This window comes from Enhydra lutris, unplaced genomic scaffold (assembly GCF_002288905.1).
Source record: "Enhydra lutris kenyoni isolate GAN:26980312 unplaced genomic scaffold, ASM228890v2 scaffoldscaffold48, whole genome shotgun sequence".
In the NCBI taxonomy this organism is placed as follows: Eukaryota; Metazoa; Chordata; class Mammalia; order Carnivora; family Mustelidae; genus Enhydra; species Enhydra lutris.
Genome location: NW_019154132.1, coordinates 16,841,279 through 16,860,419, shown reverse-complemented (window position 1 = coordinate 16,860,419; position 19,141 = coordinate 16,841,279). Strand labels below are relative to the sequence as shown.

At 45.2% G+C, this 19,141-nt stretch overlaps 1 protein-coding gene across 1 annotated transcript in view; it reads left to right on the top strand.

Annotated features, from left to right (window-relative positions):
- Positions 1-18,165, top strand: part of LOC111156723 (kinesin family member 13A) — a 207,015-nt gene extending 188,850 nt beyond the window's left edge. The window contains exons 32-40 of the mRNA XM_022517767.1: positions 638-730; positions 906-1,058; positions 2,250-2,327; positions 5,284-5,331; positions 6,553-6,664; positions 7,824-7,975; positions 8,522-8,626; positions 14,581-15,369; positions 17,751-18,165. Coding sequence (XP_022373475.1) covers positions 638-730; positions 906-1,058; positions 2,250-2,327; positions 5,284-5,331; positions 6,553-6,664; positions 7,824-7,975; positions 8,522-8,626; positions 14,581-15,369; positions 17,751-17,771 — 1,551 coding nt within the window. The 3' untranslated portion in view covers positions 17,772-18,165. The remainder of the gene's footprint in view (positions 1-637; positions 731-905; positions 1,059-2,249; positions 2,328-5,283; positions 5,332-6,552; positions 6,665-7,823; positions 7,976-8,521; positions 8,627-14,580; positions 15,370-17,750) is intronic.
- The last annotated feature ends 976 nt before the right edge of the window (positions 18,166-19,141 follow it).

The following is a 19,141-nucleotide window of genomic DNA, read 5'->3' as shown; positions in this document are numbered from 1 at the left end:
AAAATGGACCCTCCAGTTTGCTCCCGTGTGAGGATAGACTGATTAAACCCTGTCAGATCACGGGGTGCCTGGGTGGCACAGTCAGCTGACGTCCCACTCTGCTTGAAATTCTCTCTCCTCTTGTCCCTCCTGCTTATGTGCCCACACGTTCTCTTGCTCTCTCTGTCCTTCTCCCTAAAATAAATAAATAGGGGCGCCTGGGTGGCTCAGTGAGTTAAACGTCTGCCTTTCGCTCAGGTCGTGATCCCAGGGTCCTGGGATCGAGTCCCACATGGGGCTCCCTGCTCATGGAGGAGCCTGCTTCTGCCTCTCCCTCAACCCCTTCCCCTGCTTGTGCTCGCGTGCACTCTCATAAATAAACAAAATAAATTCTTTTTAAAAATAATAAAAATAAATCGTTATTTAAAAACGGACCCCAAATCCCCGAATGGACTACAGATTCTGTCATCTAATCCCCAGATGACAGATGGACACTGCTGTCCTCCAGGACCAGAGACAAGGATTTTTTAGTTCTGTTTTTCTGAATATCTTATGTGTATCAGAAACATAGTACTTGATTATGCTTCTACAATTTGTAAAATGCCAAATGATTTAAATGTATTACACATCACTTGATTCAGCTTTCCTTTCTTACTAGAGCTTCACGCAGAGTCTGAAGAGGAGAATATCATTGAAGAATATATTTTATTCCTGTGGTGTAACCTATGAAATAGTATCCAATATACCAAAGGTAAATATATATATATATTACTTTTTTAAAATACTGAAATAGATATATTGGAGAATGTGTTAATTCTTAGAACTTCTAAATCATTTTCTCACTACAATTTGGATAAAAATACTATTCACGTGAAAGTATCGTAATTAAAAAAAAAAGTATTGTCACTGTTTTCTTGTCCCTTCAGGCAACAGAAGAGATTGAGGACCGGGAGACACTGGCTCTCATGGCAGCAAGGAGTGAGAATGAAGGCACGTCAGACGGGGAGACCTACATAGAGAAGTACACGCGGGGTGTGCTGCAGGTGGAGAACATTCTGAGCCTCGAACGGCTCCGGCAGGCAAGTTACAGCAGCATCTGGACCAGAGGGCGAGAGCACCAGCCTCCCCCCTGGGTGGACAAAGATGAATTTATTTACCAAACAGCTTCCCTCTGCATCTGTCAGAGAAGGAGAGTAGCAATCTCCTCAAAGTAGTTACTGTGTCAGAATAGCAAAATGGAAATAATGTCTGCGTTCTGTTCAGCACCTTCTGCTGAAGCCCAGCGCCCAAGTAATTTAGATACATTCTTTCATTTGATCTTCAAAATGGCCCTTCGATGGAGATAGACACTGTTAAAATTCCCTTTTGTCAGTGAGAAAATCGAGGCGAGCAGAAGTTAGCTAGCCTGCCTGAGGCTACACCGCTAAGAAGTTGGTACAAAGTCGGTGGCAAACCAGGAAGACTTGAATCCAGTGTCCATATGCTTAGCCACATGCTCTTACTGTTCCCCTAATTTTAGGGGGTCCAGGTTAACTTCTGCAACAATAGCAGGACAGTCAGCTAACTCACTAGGCAGTGCAAGACTGAGACGGGAATTGTCATGTGTAGAAGCAGCAGAAAGGGGCGCCTGGGTGGCTCAGTGGGTTAAGGCCTCTGCCTTCGGCTCAGGTCATGATCTCAGGGTCCTGGGATCGAGTCCCGCATCGGGCTCTCTGCTTGGCAGGGAGCCTGCTTCCTCCTCTCTCTCTCTGCCTGCCTCTCTGCCTACTTGTGATCTCGCTCTGTCAAATAAATAAATAAAATCTAAAAAAAAAAAAAAAAAAGCAGAAAGTGCGTTCATAGAAAGTGCGTCGAGAGCAACTATAGTGGGCTGAGATCGGCATTGGTTCGAAAGACCTGCCTTTCGCGGAAGTCCCGCCGGAATTGCTGCGCGAGTAAAACACAAATCATAAAAGTTGGTGGTCGTTTTGCAAATGAGATCTCTCGTGAGGACTATTTCTTCTCTGTTTTCTCTGTCTACCTCTGTAAAAAATCTACCACATAACTGTTCTTAGTTCAGCAGTTTTCCTGGTTTTAGGTATGGAAAGCGTTTTTGGTAGATTAAGGAAAGAGAAATTAGTGGGTACCATAAGAGTCCAGCTTCTGTAGCTACGGGAGGGAGCGTGGGCTTGAAATGATGGGTCTTTCTGTATTTTCGAAACCGTCCATAATAAACATAATACTGTCTGTCATCAGGGGGAGAGAAACAATTGTTATTTTGACCTTTGCAGGCGGTCACGGTCAAGGAAGCGCTGTCCACCAAGGCTCGGCACCTGCGGAGGAGCCTCAGCACCCCAAACGTTCATAACGTGAGCACCCTGCCGAGGCTCTTGCTTCCGGGACATGTCTCAGGGCTTGGGGTGCGCATGGGAGGGGACCTGGGCTCACGGTTCCTGGCGTGGGCATCCACGCAAGCCTCTCCTCTCTCCCTGGGAAACACACCCAGGACCGCAGTGACCGTCCCACACCTGAGCCTTCCGGATTTCTCTTCAGGAGGTCACGTCCTTGAGATGTAAACTGAATGTAGCTGATAATAAGGGTGGAAGGGTCAGCGACAGGTCCTGGCTGCGTGCTGCTCTGTCCTCGCTGCCCTGATGGATTTTCCTATGTCCCCCAGCAGTGTGATAGGGCGCAGGCACCCCCACGTCCATGCTCTCCACGTCCGTGGTCTCTCCGTTGGCCGTTTGATTGTCATTCTCAACCAGTTCATCTAGAAATTCCAGTCGACAGGAACTGCTTTTCGAGGAGGGGACACGGTCATGGGAAGAAAGGACAGACTAGTGCACAGACAATTTCAAAGCAGGCTCCTCTCCAGAAGCAGCAGAGTAAAGGATCCTGCCCAGGAAGGGCGCAGTATCCTTACCTTGCTGCTCTCGAGAATTTCCGGGCAGCGATTGCAAACATGGTGACTGTTTATATGCACTGCCTTCCAGCAGGCCACAAAGCCAGTCCCAGCACATCCCTGTAGTCGTACATACAGGTTCCTTCTGACCACAGTGCGATTATTTAGAAACCGATAATTAGAGACTCATATGGTGTGAATTGAAAAATGAAAACTGGTACACACATCAGTGCTTGTGGGATGCAATTGAAATGGTACGAGAGGAAACTAGGCTCCGTTCCCTATTACTCTGTTTCTACAGACGAATGCTGACAGAGAAAAGGAAAGAACAAGAGCCACTCTTAGGGATGTATGTATCTCGTAGTAAAGAGTAAAAAACCCCAAGGGAAACATCTGGGCTAACAGTGAAAGACGGACCACCTAATGGAGGCTTCTGTCCTCACTCCCAGTCCCCTGGGGACTTACATCTGATCAAGACTTTGAATCTGACTGCTCATGTTTACGGGGGACAGAAGAGAACGCTGAGTGACACAAAAGGAACTCTGTTAGCAAGGGGAAGCTCTAGAGGAACAAATGACCTAGAAAAAGGAAAACGTGTGAACTGTTGTCAGCCTGACTCAGAATTAACTGACAGTGTGTCCGAAACATTTGAACACGGGGGCCGTCAGATACTGTTTAGGAATCATTTGACTTTTTACACCACGATAGTGATAATTCTGGTTTTGTTTTTGTTTTAAGGTTTTATTTTTTTAAGTAATCTCTACATCCAACGTGGGGCTTGAACTCACTCATGCCTCAAGAGTTGGATGTTCTTCCGACTGAGCCCGCCAGGGACCCCTGTGGTTAGGGTTTTTTTAAAAGGGAGGAGGGATTCTGTATTTTTTAGAGATTCACAGGGAAGTATTTATAGATAAGATTTTTAAGTCAAAAAAAATCAGAATAAAAGATTTTTAAAGATAATAAATATTAGAGCAGAATTATAATAAATTCAAAGAAGATGCATGAAGATTAGAACAGAGGTGTATGAATAGAAAACCAACAATAGAATCAACAAAGCTGAAAAGTGGGCTTTTTGAAAAAACTGGTCAAACGGACTGACTTCTAGTTAAGATGAATTGGAGAAGGAAGGAAAATATTGGAATATTGATTCTAATATTATTGACAATAAAAAGGGATGTATCACTACAGAGAAGACAAAGATTTAGACAGCATAAGAGCAAGCTATGAATAATGTTATAGCAGTAAGTATAAAAGCTTCAACAAAATGGAATTTTTTTTTAAAGATTTTATGTATTTATTTGACAGAGATCACAAGTAGGCAGAAGGGGGGTGATGGGAAACAGGCTCCCCGCTGAGCAGAGAGTCTGATGCGGGGCCTAATCCCAGGACCCTGAGATTGTGACCTGAGCCAAGGGCAGAGGCTTAACCCACTGAGCCACCCAGGCGCCCCCAAAATGGAATTTTCTTACAAAAACCAAATCATAGAAGAAATAGAAAATCTGAATGCAGCTATTGCCATAAATAAAGCCTAAACTCATGGAGAGAGAGACTGTGTTCCTTGATGGGAACACATATATCAAAAAATTGGCACATCTCCCTAAACTGATCTGTACAAATTCCCAACATAATTTCTTATAGGATTTCATAAGCTACCCCCAGAATTGCTATGGAAGAGCAGAGTTGAAGGTGCATAAGCTTTAACTCCAGCCCAGAGATTCCAGGCTTCCATGTTACCCCCCGAGCTCCTTGTAGAAACACTAGAGGAGACGCCTGGCTGGCTGGCTCAGTCAGTAGAGCATGTGGTCCTCAGGCTCGGGGTGGTGACTTGGAGCCCCACGTTGGACAGAGAGATTACCTAAACTAATAAATAAGTTAGAGTAAAAAAGAAACATAGGATGTGTTTAGAACTAAGTAATGTTGAAATGGTATGCCTGTCAAGTATTGTATGCCTGCCTGTATCGTAGGATACAGCTAGAGTGGTATTTAGGGACAGTAACAATAACTTATTTCCAGAGTTTGTAACAGAGAAAAATTAGAAGCAGCTTAGATATCTATCTAAAATAGAACAAATAAATTCTGAAACAAAAAAGACCACGTATGGTGAGATACCACTTATTTTAATGATAAAAATATGCAAAATATATATTACATGTGCATACCTGTTGTATATATTTCTATATAATTTGTGCATCTATTTTTACGTATGAATCCATTTTTGTGAATGTGAGGACTCTACAAAGCCTGTATGGGAATGATCAACCCCAAATTTAGCACAGTTGTTACTCCTGAGGATTGCAGAAAGAATCGGGGGTTGAGACTATCATACAGGCTTCAACTGTAAACGTGACCTTACGTTTCTGTGTTTCTGTGTAATTTATGTTAAATACATAAACCACTTTGATAAAACCATGGCTCTCTTACAGGTCTCCTCCAGTCGACCAGACCTTTCTGGCTTTGATGAAGACGATAAGGTGTGCACCTATGGTGTGGGCATGACTAGAAGAGTCGAAGTCTGAAAAGTTAGCTCTTGGTGTTTTTGAAATCTCAGGGCTTCATGTCTTAATCTTATGCAGATCATTGTCTCCACGTGTCCATTTCCAGGTTCAAATACGTAATGGGAAATTGCTAGGCACTCAGTGTTAACACTCAACCTAGCACATTTTCCGTACCAGCATAGTACTACACCAGATTGAATATCTGTGTGTCCATGGGTCTAACTCAATGACTTAAGAAAGTATTATATCAACTGAGGGTTCCTGGAGTGGGGGGAATGGAGTAACTGGGTGATGGCATTGGGGAGGGTATGCATTGTAATGAGCACTGGGTATTATAAAGACTGGTGAACCTCGCAAACCTTTTCCTCTGAAACCAATAACACATTATATGTGAATTTAAAAAACAAACAGAAAAGTATTATATCTACCATCACAAAATCAGACTTAATTCAACTAGGAAAATCAGGTATTTTAAATTATGGATATTTTGCCACAGGACCTTTCTCGGCAAATACTGCTTGGAGCATATATCGTATTTATGTTACTTGGCAAGGGACTGAGTGATTCAAAGAGTACAAACGCGGGTTATGTCACCAAGAAGTTTAAAATCTAGTCTTTTAGGCAGCCAACCCCCGAGAAGTTGCTTAAGATTAAATAAGCTTATATGATGCACAAAGGGAGTTTTCTTTCCTTAGAGTACCTATACCTTATGCCGGTTTGATCCTTTTAAATCTCAGGTCTGGTTTGCCTGGGGCGATCTTAGTGTATGCCTGCTACCCAGGCAAAATTATTAATGGAACCCACTCACTCCAAAAAGCATTTCACTGTGGTCTCTAAATTACCCAGTCACCCTAGATACATACCAAATTTATCAAGGTGGCTCCCTTTGCCGGGGAAGGGAGAAAAGTGGTTGGGACCTTAGGGATTCAGAAGGGAAGTCACTCCATTTGTAATGATTTTATTAAACTTTGGACAAATAGGATATGAACGTTAACACTCTAGCTGTACCCTAGGTCTGACCGTAGTTGTCATGTTATTCAGCCATTTGTACTTCTCTAGATGTTTGAAATACTGTATAATGAAAGTAAAGAAAGAACAGGTACTGGCATTTGAAAATAGGAAAAAAACTCAAATCTGGGCTTCACTTCCCATTTTAAAGGGACTTAACGACCGCTAACCCGTATCTTTCCCTTGTAGGGTTGGCTGGAAAACCAATTAGACATGTCTGACTATAGTTCCAGTTACCAAGATATAGCCTGTTATGGCACTTTGCCCAGGGACTCGCCTCGAAGGAGTAAAGAAAATAGTGGTGAGATTGTTTTTCTGTTTTCCTTTATCATTTCTTAGGGAAAGCATGGGGGGAAGTTCTTTTGTAGGTGGCATTTAATAAGATAGGAACCTGAAATTCTAACACGCTGGATGAGTCTAAGAGAATGTGTCATGTTCACTTATTTCATTTCTTTTTGCTTTGGAGTCGGCATATCATCCGATAATAATATTGGGCCTTTTGTGTAGCACTTCACAATTTTCAAATCATATTTTTCCCCACATCATTTCCTGAATTTGAAGTCCCTTTTGAGACACAAGTCTTATGTGACGGTTAAACTTCGTTTTTTTTTTAACCAAAAGAATACCCTGTGTAATGCTTTTGTACTCAAAAGATGTTTTTACAAGAATTTTTTGATTCCTAAAGCAGTTTCAAAAATGGTACCAGAAATGAGTTCAATCAGTGACAGCATTATTACCTAACTGTATCATCTGCCGGTGCCCTGAAAGGAATAGCATTCTTCAAAAACATGAATTAGCTGTTACAATGCACTGTATATTTTACCTACTAAACGACATTGTACCAATGAATTGGGAAGAAAATACATTAGGAGGGAAAGAGGCCCCTAAAAGTAAAACATGAGTCAGAGCAGGAAAGCGGAATTTCTCTTCCTTAGTCAGACGGAGCAGGTGGCTTGAGGAAAAACGGGGCTCGCAAGAAAACATATACAGTATCCATTCCTTGAATATTTATTGAGCCTCTACTTGCTGTCCACAGTGAAAGATTCAAAAAGGTGCCATTCTAGATCCTGAAATGGAACTGTGGAATGAGATACATAGAAAATAAGATACTGCAATGACGGAGTGGCCAGGTGCATGGAAGGGTCAGACTCCAGGATTTCAGAGCAACGGAAAACCAGCACGAGTTGAAATCAGTCTCGTAGGCAGCACTTCTTGGGGGGAGGGGGGGCGGATCTTGAAGAGAAGTAGAAATTTCAGTTTCTGCTTTCTTCCGTGCTGCCCCGCCCTTGGCTGACTCTTTGTGACTCGGTCACCACCTCTCCACTCTTGCCCACACCGGTTTCGGTCTTTAGCCAAATATTAGCCTTGTTGATTTCTCTGTCGAACTGGATATTCCCGTGGCTAGGGGATGACCGTGCTGCTGGTGTGCCCGTCAATCCGTGCCTGTTTGTCTTCCCCAGGTTGTCCGTCAGAGAACCCCCACGCCTTAACAGTCAGTCCTTTTAAAGCATTCTCTCCCCAGCCACCAAAGTTTTTCAAACCTTTAATGCCCGTGAAAGAGGAGCATAAGAAAAGGATAGCTCTTGAAGCCAGGCCACTCCTCAGCCAGGAGGTAAGTGCTGCTGGTCTCTGTAGGGGGGCGGGGGGGCGAGCAGGATCGTGTTTGGGGGCTGGCGGGGGACGGGGCAGTAACCATGCCCGTGGACGCATGTGGGTCCCATGGGGTCATGGCAGGATTTCTTGCGTGGTGCCCTTGATGTTCTTTTCTGTGTGTTTCCGGCTTTGAAGAGTTTGGGGTTTGGGGGGGTTTTTTTTTGTTTTGTTTTGTTTTGTTTTGTTTTGTTTTGTTTTAAATCTTCCAAGTGAGAGAGAGAGAGAGAGGGAGAGATGTTCCCTGGGTGTTTTGAAAATACGACAGGTTTTTTTAATTTGTTTGTTTGCTTATTTTTACGTTAATAAAACCAAGGGTGTGATTGGCCGTGGCGTGTGTGTAGTCTCGTCAGAGTCCCTCGGTGGTTTGACCGTAGCCTGCCAAACTGCCCCTGCGCATGGGATTAGCAGTGTTTGCGTTGCTTTCCTAACCGGCACGTCCGTGCTGTGTGTTCCGGCTGTCGGTGTCTTCCGTATGTGATGCATCTGTGTGTCTTAACCTTTGCAGAGCATGCCTTCCCGTCAGGCACATAACCCGGGCTGCACTGTGCCCTCAGGAAGCAAAGGCAGCAGCATGCCCGTAGAGCACAGTAGCAAACGGGACAGGAAGATTGTAAGTTCTGGAACCATGTCTGTCGTCTTGCCTGGTGGTGGGTGTAAGGCGCTTTCACAGACAATCATCCAAATCCTGTACAAGACATTAAGAGAATGTACTGGGTCTTTGCCTTTTTTTTTTTTTTCTTTTCTTTAAATGTGATCACCGGTAATGAAATTTTGCATGAATGTGGCCATGACCTGTGATATTTTTTCCCTAAGTGTTCATTCTGTTTTATTTATCTTTTTGCTCAGTAGCAACTTGCTTAGAAAGGGGGACAAGGCACTCTCATGGGTTCTAGTCTTTAAAAAGCATAACCATGAGGTCACTGTCACTGATTCTGAATCTTTCTGATATGCCCATGCGTACTGAGCAGATTCTGAAGTTAATCTACCTAGAGGAGTTGCACTTACTTGGAGTGAGTACTCGTGCACTGAGCCGTGGGTGTGTTTGAAAGCTCTTTCCATGTTGCCTGATGCCCTTGCCCAGCTCATTCTGTAGCTTGTAGCCCCCGCTGTCTGTTTGCCATCTCAGGGAGCCCATCCTTATTTGCTGGCAAAATAGGGCCCAGCTCCGCTGGTATCGGTCTTCCTTCTGGGATGGCTTACCTGTACCTCCGCCACAGGTAGGTAGAAACTCTACCTGTAAAAGTCATTCCCCAGCACTTGGTTTTCAAATTACAGATTAGAAAGTAGTTTCTAAGACACTGTATACCAGGCACTTTGGGTTATCAAAGATACCTCTGTTAAAAAGGAAAAACAAAAAACCTGTATTCTCGGGCCTGGAAACAGTCGTCTTAGTTTGTGTCTCAGCTTTCGCTTTCCCATGGCTTCCTAGGTGTGTGTGTGGTCTGATCTGCAGGCAATGCACGGGAGCTTTCCTCTCCCAGCTGCAGCGTGGCAGACCCAGTCCCAAGACTCGCTGGTGTGAGGTCCCAATGGTTCTAAAATGCGCCCTGCTGCACACTGTGTGACCCTAACCGGAACCGAACCTGGCTATGCAGTCGGCCAGCTGTCTGCATGCTTAGAGTGCTGGCGGGTCCTCAGAAATGACCTTCTCATTCCTCCTGTCCACTGAGGTCAAAGAAAAGGCACCGTTTCTCCCTCACCTCTGTCCCTCTCCCCACCATTGCCTCTGTGTTCTCCTGGCCCCTCTATTCCAAGTCCCCATTCGTAGTTCCTGCTGGAGAAGAGGGTGAACGTCAGCAGCCACCCCTGTATCTCTGAATCCTAATGAATTGCTAAGTCACTTACTTGACTTCCCTTTGCTTAATTTATAAGGCAACACCATGGGCTAAAAAGGCTACGTGGGCAGCTTATTACCCCTTCAAACACTCTGGCTCTCTGGCTGATGGGACCTGCCTGTTGGTTGACGTGGAACTTGCCGCCATGTTGCACGAGTACTGAATTTACTCCTCTGTTACTATACATTTCTGTAGAACATCCCATCGAGAGACTGCTGGATGACCCTACTGGGTCTGCCCGGCAGATGGCTTCCCTGTTGACAGAGTTTGCCTCATCATTTACTTTCCTTGTAATGTTCTTAAATAAAACTCACCTCAGGACTTTCAGCTAGCAGAGGGTAGGAGGGAACCAGCCTCTCATAACTCAGCAGCCCTCAGGTAGTGGGGAGGCTCTGTGTGATCCAACACACCTTGAAGTCTGCTGAGCAGGGTTGGTCTTTCTTGCTGGAATCTTGAGCGATCTGCCTCGATTCTCCGTAGAAATCTGGCTCAAAACAACAGCAAAAACAAAATCTTTTTAAAAAATGAGAGAGAGTGGTGTTCAGCTGGCTCAGTTGGAAGGATATGTGACTCTCGATTTCTGGGTTGCAGAGTTCTAGCCCCAACTTGGGTGTAGAAATTGCTTAAATTAAAAAACCTACAAAAAAAATTTTTTTAAATAAGAGAAAGAAATCTGTCTCAATACTCTTCATCTCTGAAACTGTGTTTGATTTGTTTCAGATAGCCCCATTTCCAGGATGTTTTGGTAGATTTTAATGATATTACTTGTTTGCTCTGAGGTTCTCTTTCTTTTCGGGAAGTTTTCATTTTATTTCTCCTTTTGCAAATGGACATAAGCTGCTTTATTTCTTTCTATTTCTTTATTTCTTTGTTCTCCATTCACTCTCCTTCCTTTTCCATTCTTAAAAAATCAGAGTGTGAATCAGTGGTTTGGTCTGATCAAAGGAGGTTGAAATCATTTTTTACAATTTCACATAAAATGTGGTATTCTATAGCTACTCTTGATTCTTTTATTTTTTCTTATGTTCACTTAGCCAACATATAGTACATCCTTAGTTTTTGATGGGTTCAATGCTACCCTTGATTCTTAAAGCAGCATTTGTTGTCTCATTAGTTTGGGAAGATACACAAGTATACTTTGTGTCTTGTTTGAATAAGATAAAGGCAACAGTACATCTTTGGAGTCCATCTTGTTTTTAAGTCATGAAGCAGAGAGAAGGGTAGAAAGGAAAGCACTTCTCCCTGGAGTCTTGCATAGATAGCATATGGTTTATTTCTCCGTTTTACAGAAGATGAAACAAAGAACTTGAGTGGCATGCCCAAGGTCTCCCAGTTACTGAGAGCATAAGAACAAAGGCCCCATCCCTCCACAGAATTGGGCTGACCCCAGTGACTTTAGGTGCTCCCCAAAATGGTGCCGTTTCGGTTGGCCTACTGCTGTTTCTAACAAGGGCTGCTGGCCTCCTAGCACCATGGACAGAAGTGCTGGGGCCTAGGCTGATACCAGTCCTTCCAGAAAGAGAAGGTCTCCATGCAGGACAAGTCCCCATTGCAGTGGAAATGAAAATCACTTTAATCAAGTGAAACTCCTTACAGGAAGTCACTGCTTTCATGAGGGTTTGGATCCCTTCTTAAAATCAAGCTGTTTTGTTTCTAGATAATAGTTGCATAAACCGAATTGCAAAAACCAAATCACGAAGACTGTAGCTATACAGGGGCTGGAGAGCTGGACTCCATGTTTCCCTTCTAGGGTTAGGGTTCTCATGCTTTGTGTCCTTAAGACATAGTAGGAAGGTGCTAAGCTTAGTCTCCTTTCAGATGATGAGTATTTCTGGAGTTCTATCTAACCACATTCCCTTAAGGTGCAGTTTAAATCAATTAAGTGCTCTTCCCCCGCCCCCCCTTGAAGGCAATAACTTGATAAATCATCAGTCTGTTTACATGTTGGGAGATGTTTCATCTCTACTCGGGTTTTCTTTTTTTCTGGAATTACTGTCCCTACTCCACTAGCCTCTCTCTTTGGGTTATTCCCCTTCCCCCAGTCCCATCCCAAGTGCACAACTATGTGCTGATCCCGATTTGAACTTAATCTCTTGAGGCTTTTGTGGACTCTTCAGTTTTTCCCAAGCTCCTTCTAATCCTTTAGGAATAATTTTTTATCTTCACAAGTTTGACAAATGTGCACGCGCCTGTTTCTACACAGTAAACTCATGACTGAATGTTTCATTCAGCAAAGCTGTAGTTTAGGATAACAGGCCTTTCCTCAGTCTTCAGAAGAAATACCTCCAGGCATAAAAATAGCTCCAGATTACGAATTCTCACATTCAGATTTTGTTTTTCTTAGAGCACCTAATTTACAGTAACTATAATTACATCAAAGACTCCCAGTCTTGGGAAATTATATTTCTTTACCAGCATAAATCAGAAGGACATAAAAGGGGGAGGGGAGCACCTGGCTGGCCGTCAGGAGAGCATGCTACTCTGACTGTTGGTCTCAGGTGGTGAGTTCAAGCCCCATGTTGGGCGTGGAGCCTACTTAAAAAGAAAAAAAAGGAAATGTAAGGATGCAAACACTAGAAATTCAATTTTGAGTCTAAAACGTCAAGTAGAGAATCTATAAAATACAGGCAAAATTACTGATTCAGTTCTGTCCAGTCTTTGCTCCTTTCCAAACATTCTCCCCCTCCCCCTTTCTGACAGTGCTCCCTAGTGTGGAGGGTTGCTAAAAATAAGATGGCAAGATTAGTGTTGCCAAAAATTTTGTTTTGCCAGTTTCTGGAATTTTTATCACTGATACTTAATATTCACCTTTGATTAATAGCCATGGAATTAAGACAACTGATGCTTTTACATAATGTATATTCAAGTTATTTTAAAAACTAAGGAGCGCTAAAGAGTATTAAAGTATTGATTAGGTAGTTAACATCTTACGCAAAAGAAATTATTACTCTAAAATTCAGTAGATGAAATCGGTGTTCGCTTGTGAACCGCTGTCTGCCATAGCCTTCAAGCACATTCTTCTCCTTCCCCAGCCTCTCTCTCCTCCTCGGCCTCTTGAAATGACGCTTTAGTGAGTGAGGTTAATGTTTTGGTTGCCAGTCTTCACGGTCTCCCTGTTACTCTACTGAATCAACTTTCCATCCAGCGAGACAGGCTCCAGGATTGTTCTAAGAGCAAGGACCCAAAGCTGGGACACCCGGGGACCATGGCTGTTTTTGCTCCACACTGGTATTCCCAGTTCTTAGAACAGTGACTGGCATATAGTGGATGCCTGATGAGAACTCACTGAAAGTCATGTTTTTTGTTTTTTGTTTTTTTTAAAGATTTTATTTATTTACTTGACAGAGAGAGAGATCACAGATAGGTAGAGAGGCAGGCAGAGAGAGAGAGAGAAGGAAGCAGGCTCCCTGCTGAGCAGAGAGCCCGATGCGAGACTCGATCCCAGGACCCTGAGATCATGACCTGAGCTGAAGGCAGAGGCTTAACCCACTGAGCCACCCAGGCGCCCTGAAAGTCATGTTTTAAGAGGAATATTTGCAATGTCTCCAGATGTTTTTGAGGTTAATTAAAATGGCTAGATAGTAATATCATTTTTTTCTGTTTTTAATATTTTATATATTTATTTGAGAGAGACAGAGATAGTGAGAGAGCACAAGGGGGAAAGAGGAGAAGAGCAGACTCCCTGCTGAGCGGGGCTTGATCCCAGTACCTTGGGATCATGACCCAAGCCGAAAGCAGACGCTTAACCGACTGAGCCCCCAGGTGCCCCTATTTTTTTTTTTCTTTTTAAGTAAGCTCTACATCCAAGGTGGGGCTCGAACTCATGGCCTCGAGACCAAGAGCCACATGCTCTACTGACTGAGCCAGCCAGGTGCCATTTGTCATTTATTTCTATTTGAACAGAAAACATCCTTATGCTTCATGCTGTTTTCCACCACATACAGAGGAATTATCCATTCAGGGACTGACTGGGGCATTGAGAATACCCCCTTCTGTGTGGGTTTACCAGTCTTTACAAACAGAATTCTAAAGCTGTTTGACACGGAGATACTCTGTGACGTCTCAATACCTTCCTCACCTTCTGGCTAAATCCTCTATCCCTGCTTCTCCAAACCCCTAGAAAGTGTTAACGGTAAGACTGTTAGTATTTCACAGCCTTATGGTGTCTCCTATAACACTGGGAACCAGTGTTGAAATTGCATTCTTTGCTCTTTTTGCTGTTGAGGTCTTCATTTTGCTGCCTTCTCCCCCCCATAAAATAGCAGAAATCTTCCACAGAGTACCTTACTCACCTGCCCTTGGCTTCCCAAAGTGAGGATTGTGAGAACAAATGAAGCAACGGCTTTTCTCTGCCTCCGTCTGCCCCCCTCCTCATTTAATTCCAAAAGGGAAAACATCACAACCGAACACCATCATTAATTAACATTAATTAAAAGTCTCCTGCACCTAAGCCAGTGAAGCAAGCATCCCAGTCAGCACTGAGTGAGCACAGAAGAAATAAATCTCCTCCTTGTTAGGTGACAGTGGGTTTATGCTCACAGATCTCTGAGCATAATGTACTGGTAGGCACAGTAGGTGACAAAATTTAACCAAACTCAGAAAGAAAGAGAAAAAAAAAACTGCTAAACATGTGAATGTGAATGCCTTTAATGGGAATATATTTGAAACCTGTCTCGACAATAAAGTCCCTGAAAGGCGCTAATGAGTGACTTTACCTTCATTGCTACAGGACTCCGAGGAGGAGGAAAGTGACCTGGAAGCACTTAACAGGAAGCTGATAGGTTCACAGCCTTACGTACCTGTGGAGTTTGCTGACTTCAGTGTTTACAACGCCAGCTTGGAGAACAGGGAGTGGTTTTCTTCTAAAGTCGATTTGATGAACTCGCGGGTCTTGGAGAAAGAAGTGTCCCGCAGCCCCACCGCCAGCAGCATTACCAGCGGGTACTTCTCCCACAGTGCCTCCAATGCCACGCTGTCCGACATGGCGGTCCCTGCCAGTGACAGCTCGGACCAGCTAGCCGGGCAGACAAAGGATGCGGACTCCAGTGAGCATTACGGGCCGTCGCTCGCGCACGATTTTAGACCGTCCAGCAAAGACTTGACAGAATTAGAAAGAGGCTTGGTGAAAGAGAAGATGACTTTGGTGCCACTCAAGGAAAACAGTGCCTTAGCCAAAGGGAGCCCATCGCCCCAAAGCATCCCTGAAAAAAATCCCAGAATCCTCTGTAGGACTGGCTCCTGTTCGGAACGAGATGCGTGCTCCGGCAGAAATGGCCAGCCAGCCAGAGAGTTCTATCCCGGGGAAGTGACCGTAGAACACACCACAAAGATCCTTGAGGACCATTCTTTCACAGAGTTTATGGGTGTATCCGATGGCAAAGATTTTGAGGGTTTGACAGATCCTTCTGCTGGAGAGCTTTCGAGTAGAAGAAACCTACCAAATAAAATGGACCAGAAGAGTATCTCAGACGGGCCGCAGGACCCTGCCCAGCTGCATTCCTCAGCAGAGAGTGACCAGGTAATACATTCCAGGGGCCGTCCGTTGTCGTCCATGTCGGTGAGCCTGCCTGATGGTGCACCAAGCCCCAGAGGCGCCTCGCCCCGGGACACAGTAGGAGAGGTGGACTGTAGCGCTGCTGACAGGGAGGCCGGGCCCGCGGGGAGCAGACTCGCTCACTCAGCTGCCCAGCTGGCTCTGTGGGGCTGGGCGCCTGCTCCCGCCGGCTCCGAGTACAACGACAGAATACAGAGACCACTGGCGTTTCTTGCTGGCCTGTGGCTCGATGCCGAGTAAGGATCATTGAATCTCCTGTGCATTCCCAGAGATGTTTAATTACAGGCTGTCCCAAGGCATTCAGATCGCATCTATCCTATTTCATCAAATCTGTAATTTCTGTAATTTTTAGATAAACCATTGTTTTATGTATTATTACCAAAAAACACTTCCAATTAAACTGCAGCACACCAGTAATTGTCAGACGCGTGCCAGTTTCAGACACATTAAAAAGGGGGGGGGGGCAGGCACGCATCACAGAATGGATTGAAAAAACAGTCACTTGGTGCCCAGCGCCGTTAAAGTTTGGGCTTTGGAAGTTAGTGGGTTGGTTTATTATGAGGTTGCATTTTATAGTTCCATCATTTAATTTTTTAGTTTAATTCCTAAACTAATGGAACAAAATGCATGTTTGCCAACAGTACTGGTGAAAAGAGCAAACGATGTGGATAGGAGATTGCCCGCTTCTGGGGGCTCTTCCCCAGAGCTTCCCCTTCGGGATGAACATTTTGGTCCCACACCCCCACTGCAGCTGTGCGAGGGCTATGAGAGTTCCAGAGCGGAGCAGAACAAAGCTTGGACAGAAGGGGAAAGATAATCTAGGAAGGTCATCATGCTGCCATTCGGTCTCTGCTTTGTTCAGGAAGTGATTCTGGTTGGGTGGCTTTTCCCCCACAAGCTTTACTCCCTTTGCATACCAGCCCTTAAAATTTCTGTGTGTGTCACCTACACAGCACACTCCTCCCTACACTGCAAAAACCTACAGAGGGATTCCTTACAGTTAAAAAAAAAAAAAAAAAAAAAGACCTTTTTCCCCAACATAAGGCTAAGAGTAAAGTGACTCGTGACTGTCCTTGGAAACAGAATTTTCATTGGTTTCAAAGTCTTCGGCTTCCTTACCCTGGTCTTCAGGCGAGCCTGCCCCGCTGGCCTCATCGGCCTGCCAGTCCCTCTTGCAAGAATTCTCGTCCAAGGGCTGTTTCTTCCACCTCAAACAGTGCTTCTCTCTCTCTCTCTTTTTTAAAAGATTTTATTGATTTATTTGAGAGAGAGTATGAGAAGGTGGAGAGGGAGGAGCAGACTCCCCGCTGAGCAGGGAGCCTGACCCGGGACTCGATCCTAGGACCCTGGGATCATGACCTGAGCCAAAAGCAGTTGCTTAACCGACTAAGCCCCCCAGGCGTCCCCGAGTCGTGCCCCTCCAGTGCCGCTAAGCCGACTCACCGAGTAGAATTCAAGGCCCCAGGTCGCTGCCCTCTCACCTGACGTTCTGCTTCAGCACGGGGTGGAGCGGGGGCTTGGGTTCCCACCCTCTGCCGCAGTGACGGGGCGTCCGAAGGCTGCACTGGGAAAAGCTGGGGCCACAGGGTAGGAAGCGGCAACAGTCCCTTCTCTCGTTCCATAGCTTCGATTGTTTAGAACCAGCAAACAGGAACAGTACCTGATTTTTGTTTTCAGAGGCTCTAGAATAGTGTTTTCCTGCCGAAGATCCTGCTTTAAAAGTGGAATTTAACAAAAATATTTGCGGTTATCAGGGTCATGTGGGATTATGGCAATTCTTTTTCTTTTCTTTCTTTCTTTTTTTTTTAATTGCTTTAGTATTTTTGTTTTAATACTCTTGGGTTTTAGTAAGTTGCCATAACAATTTTTTACCTTAGCTTTGGGTCTTATTGTCATTACTTTTCCTAGAAGCCTCCCCTCCGGGCTAGGTTTCTCCCTCGTAGAGTGTAAATCCTAGAACTGGATTCCATAATGAATCAGATCCTGTGGGTCCCTTCAGGGAGAGCCCCTTGTGTGCGGTGGGTGATGTCCCACTGAGTGATCCCTGTGTGTGTGTGTGTGTGTGTGCGTGTTAGAGTTGGAGGGAGGCCCTGTGCTTGTGTGTGTGTGTGTTGGGGGGTAGGGAGGCCTGTGTCTGTGTTGGGGGAGGGGGGCCGTGTGTGTGTGTGTGTGTGTGTGTGTGTTAGGGGTGGGGGGCCCTGTGTGTGTGTCCGTGTGTGGGTGGGTGTTAGGGGTGGGAGGCCCTGTGTGTGTATGTGTGTATGTGTGTCTGTCTGTCTCTCTGTCTGTGGAGTTGGGGGTGGGGGGTTCCAGAGCTTGAGCTCACCAGCCTCTCTGCTTTCTAGGGCAGCACGACTGCTTGGTGAAAGGCAGCCCACGCTTCCTCGCAGGCCACGGCCTCTCTGCTCCGGTCGCCCTGTGGAAGCACCAGCACCGTCTTTAAAACCTGCTGCGGCCCAGCCGGGGACCTCAGACCAGCGTGGAGAAGCCGTGTGCTCTGTGGGCCACCTACTTTCTCCTACCGAGCTGGGGGCAGCGGCACTTTGTCATTCGGGTGAACCGGCCGCCTCGGCCTTACCAGAAAGCCAGAGAACCGAAAATCCCGGATTGAATTAAGTGGCAGTATTTCTGTTTTGCACTTAACTACTACACACACCCACTGTGTAGAAACCTCCACAGAGTCAAACAAACTCTATTCTTGTACAACGAATTTTAATCAGTTCTTACTGTAGAATCTGGAGTCAATGCTCTTTTTTTTTTATAAATAATATATATGATGTATATGAAATGTATATCTATGTATGTCTGTTTGGAGACAGACAAGACTGCACATGAAAATGCAGATAAAAGTGGTTTGTAGAAAATCACAAGGTACTGGACTTGGATACACAGCAACTTAGGTAATCCTCCACTAGACGAGCAGATGGAAAAGATGGGGTTGCCTAGAACAAGGTTGCAAACCCCTCTTTGCAGAAAAGATTCCAGAAGGCCGTTCTTTACAACCAAAGAACTTACGTAAGACTGAACGTGTCTGCTGTCCGTTCTTACTTCATGTGTACACATATGTCCAACTGCAAGTTCGGTGCCATGTTCCCCTTGGCGACCAGGCCCCTTGTAGCTAGCTGTTCTCTGTCCCGTCTCATAAGCACACTGAGAAACCCCACAGCTATACTCTGTGGTCTCCCGCCAGCCCAGCACCTGCCAACATGACCCGGGATTGTAACTGTTGACTGTGCCTGGGGCTCTGACTCCAGCCGTCCTTGTCCCTCGGGTTGGCCTGGCTGGGCAGGTGGGATGCGGAGAGCAGTATTACTGTAGGAAAACACGAGAACATGCCTGGAGTTGGGTGTGGGAAGGGAAGGGATGTTGATTTTTTGTCTTTTTGTGGGGTGTATTGTTGGTTTTTTTTTTCCCCCGCTTCAGATTGGTAGGTTTCGTTGTGTGGTTTTGCTGTTAATTATTTTACTTCAGTTCTGGAAAATGCTGAGGAGCTGGGATGAGCTCTGCGGGCCACAGGTGCCCGCTTCACCACGGTTGCAGCAGACGGTTGAGCACAGAGCGCCCCGCCGACGGAGACATCGGAGGATGACGTGTGTGGGGATTCCGGCAGGAGTCCTTCGTGCGCCGGTCTGTAGAAGCCCGTGGAACTGGTGCGGACGTACAGCAGTACAGCCTGCTGTACCTTTTTCTTTACGTTCTCAGCATCAGTAAACGAGTAAGAGTTTGGAGACGTTAA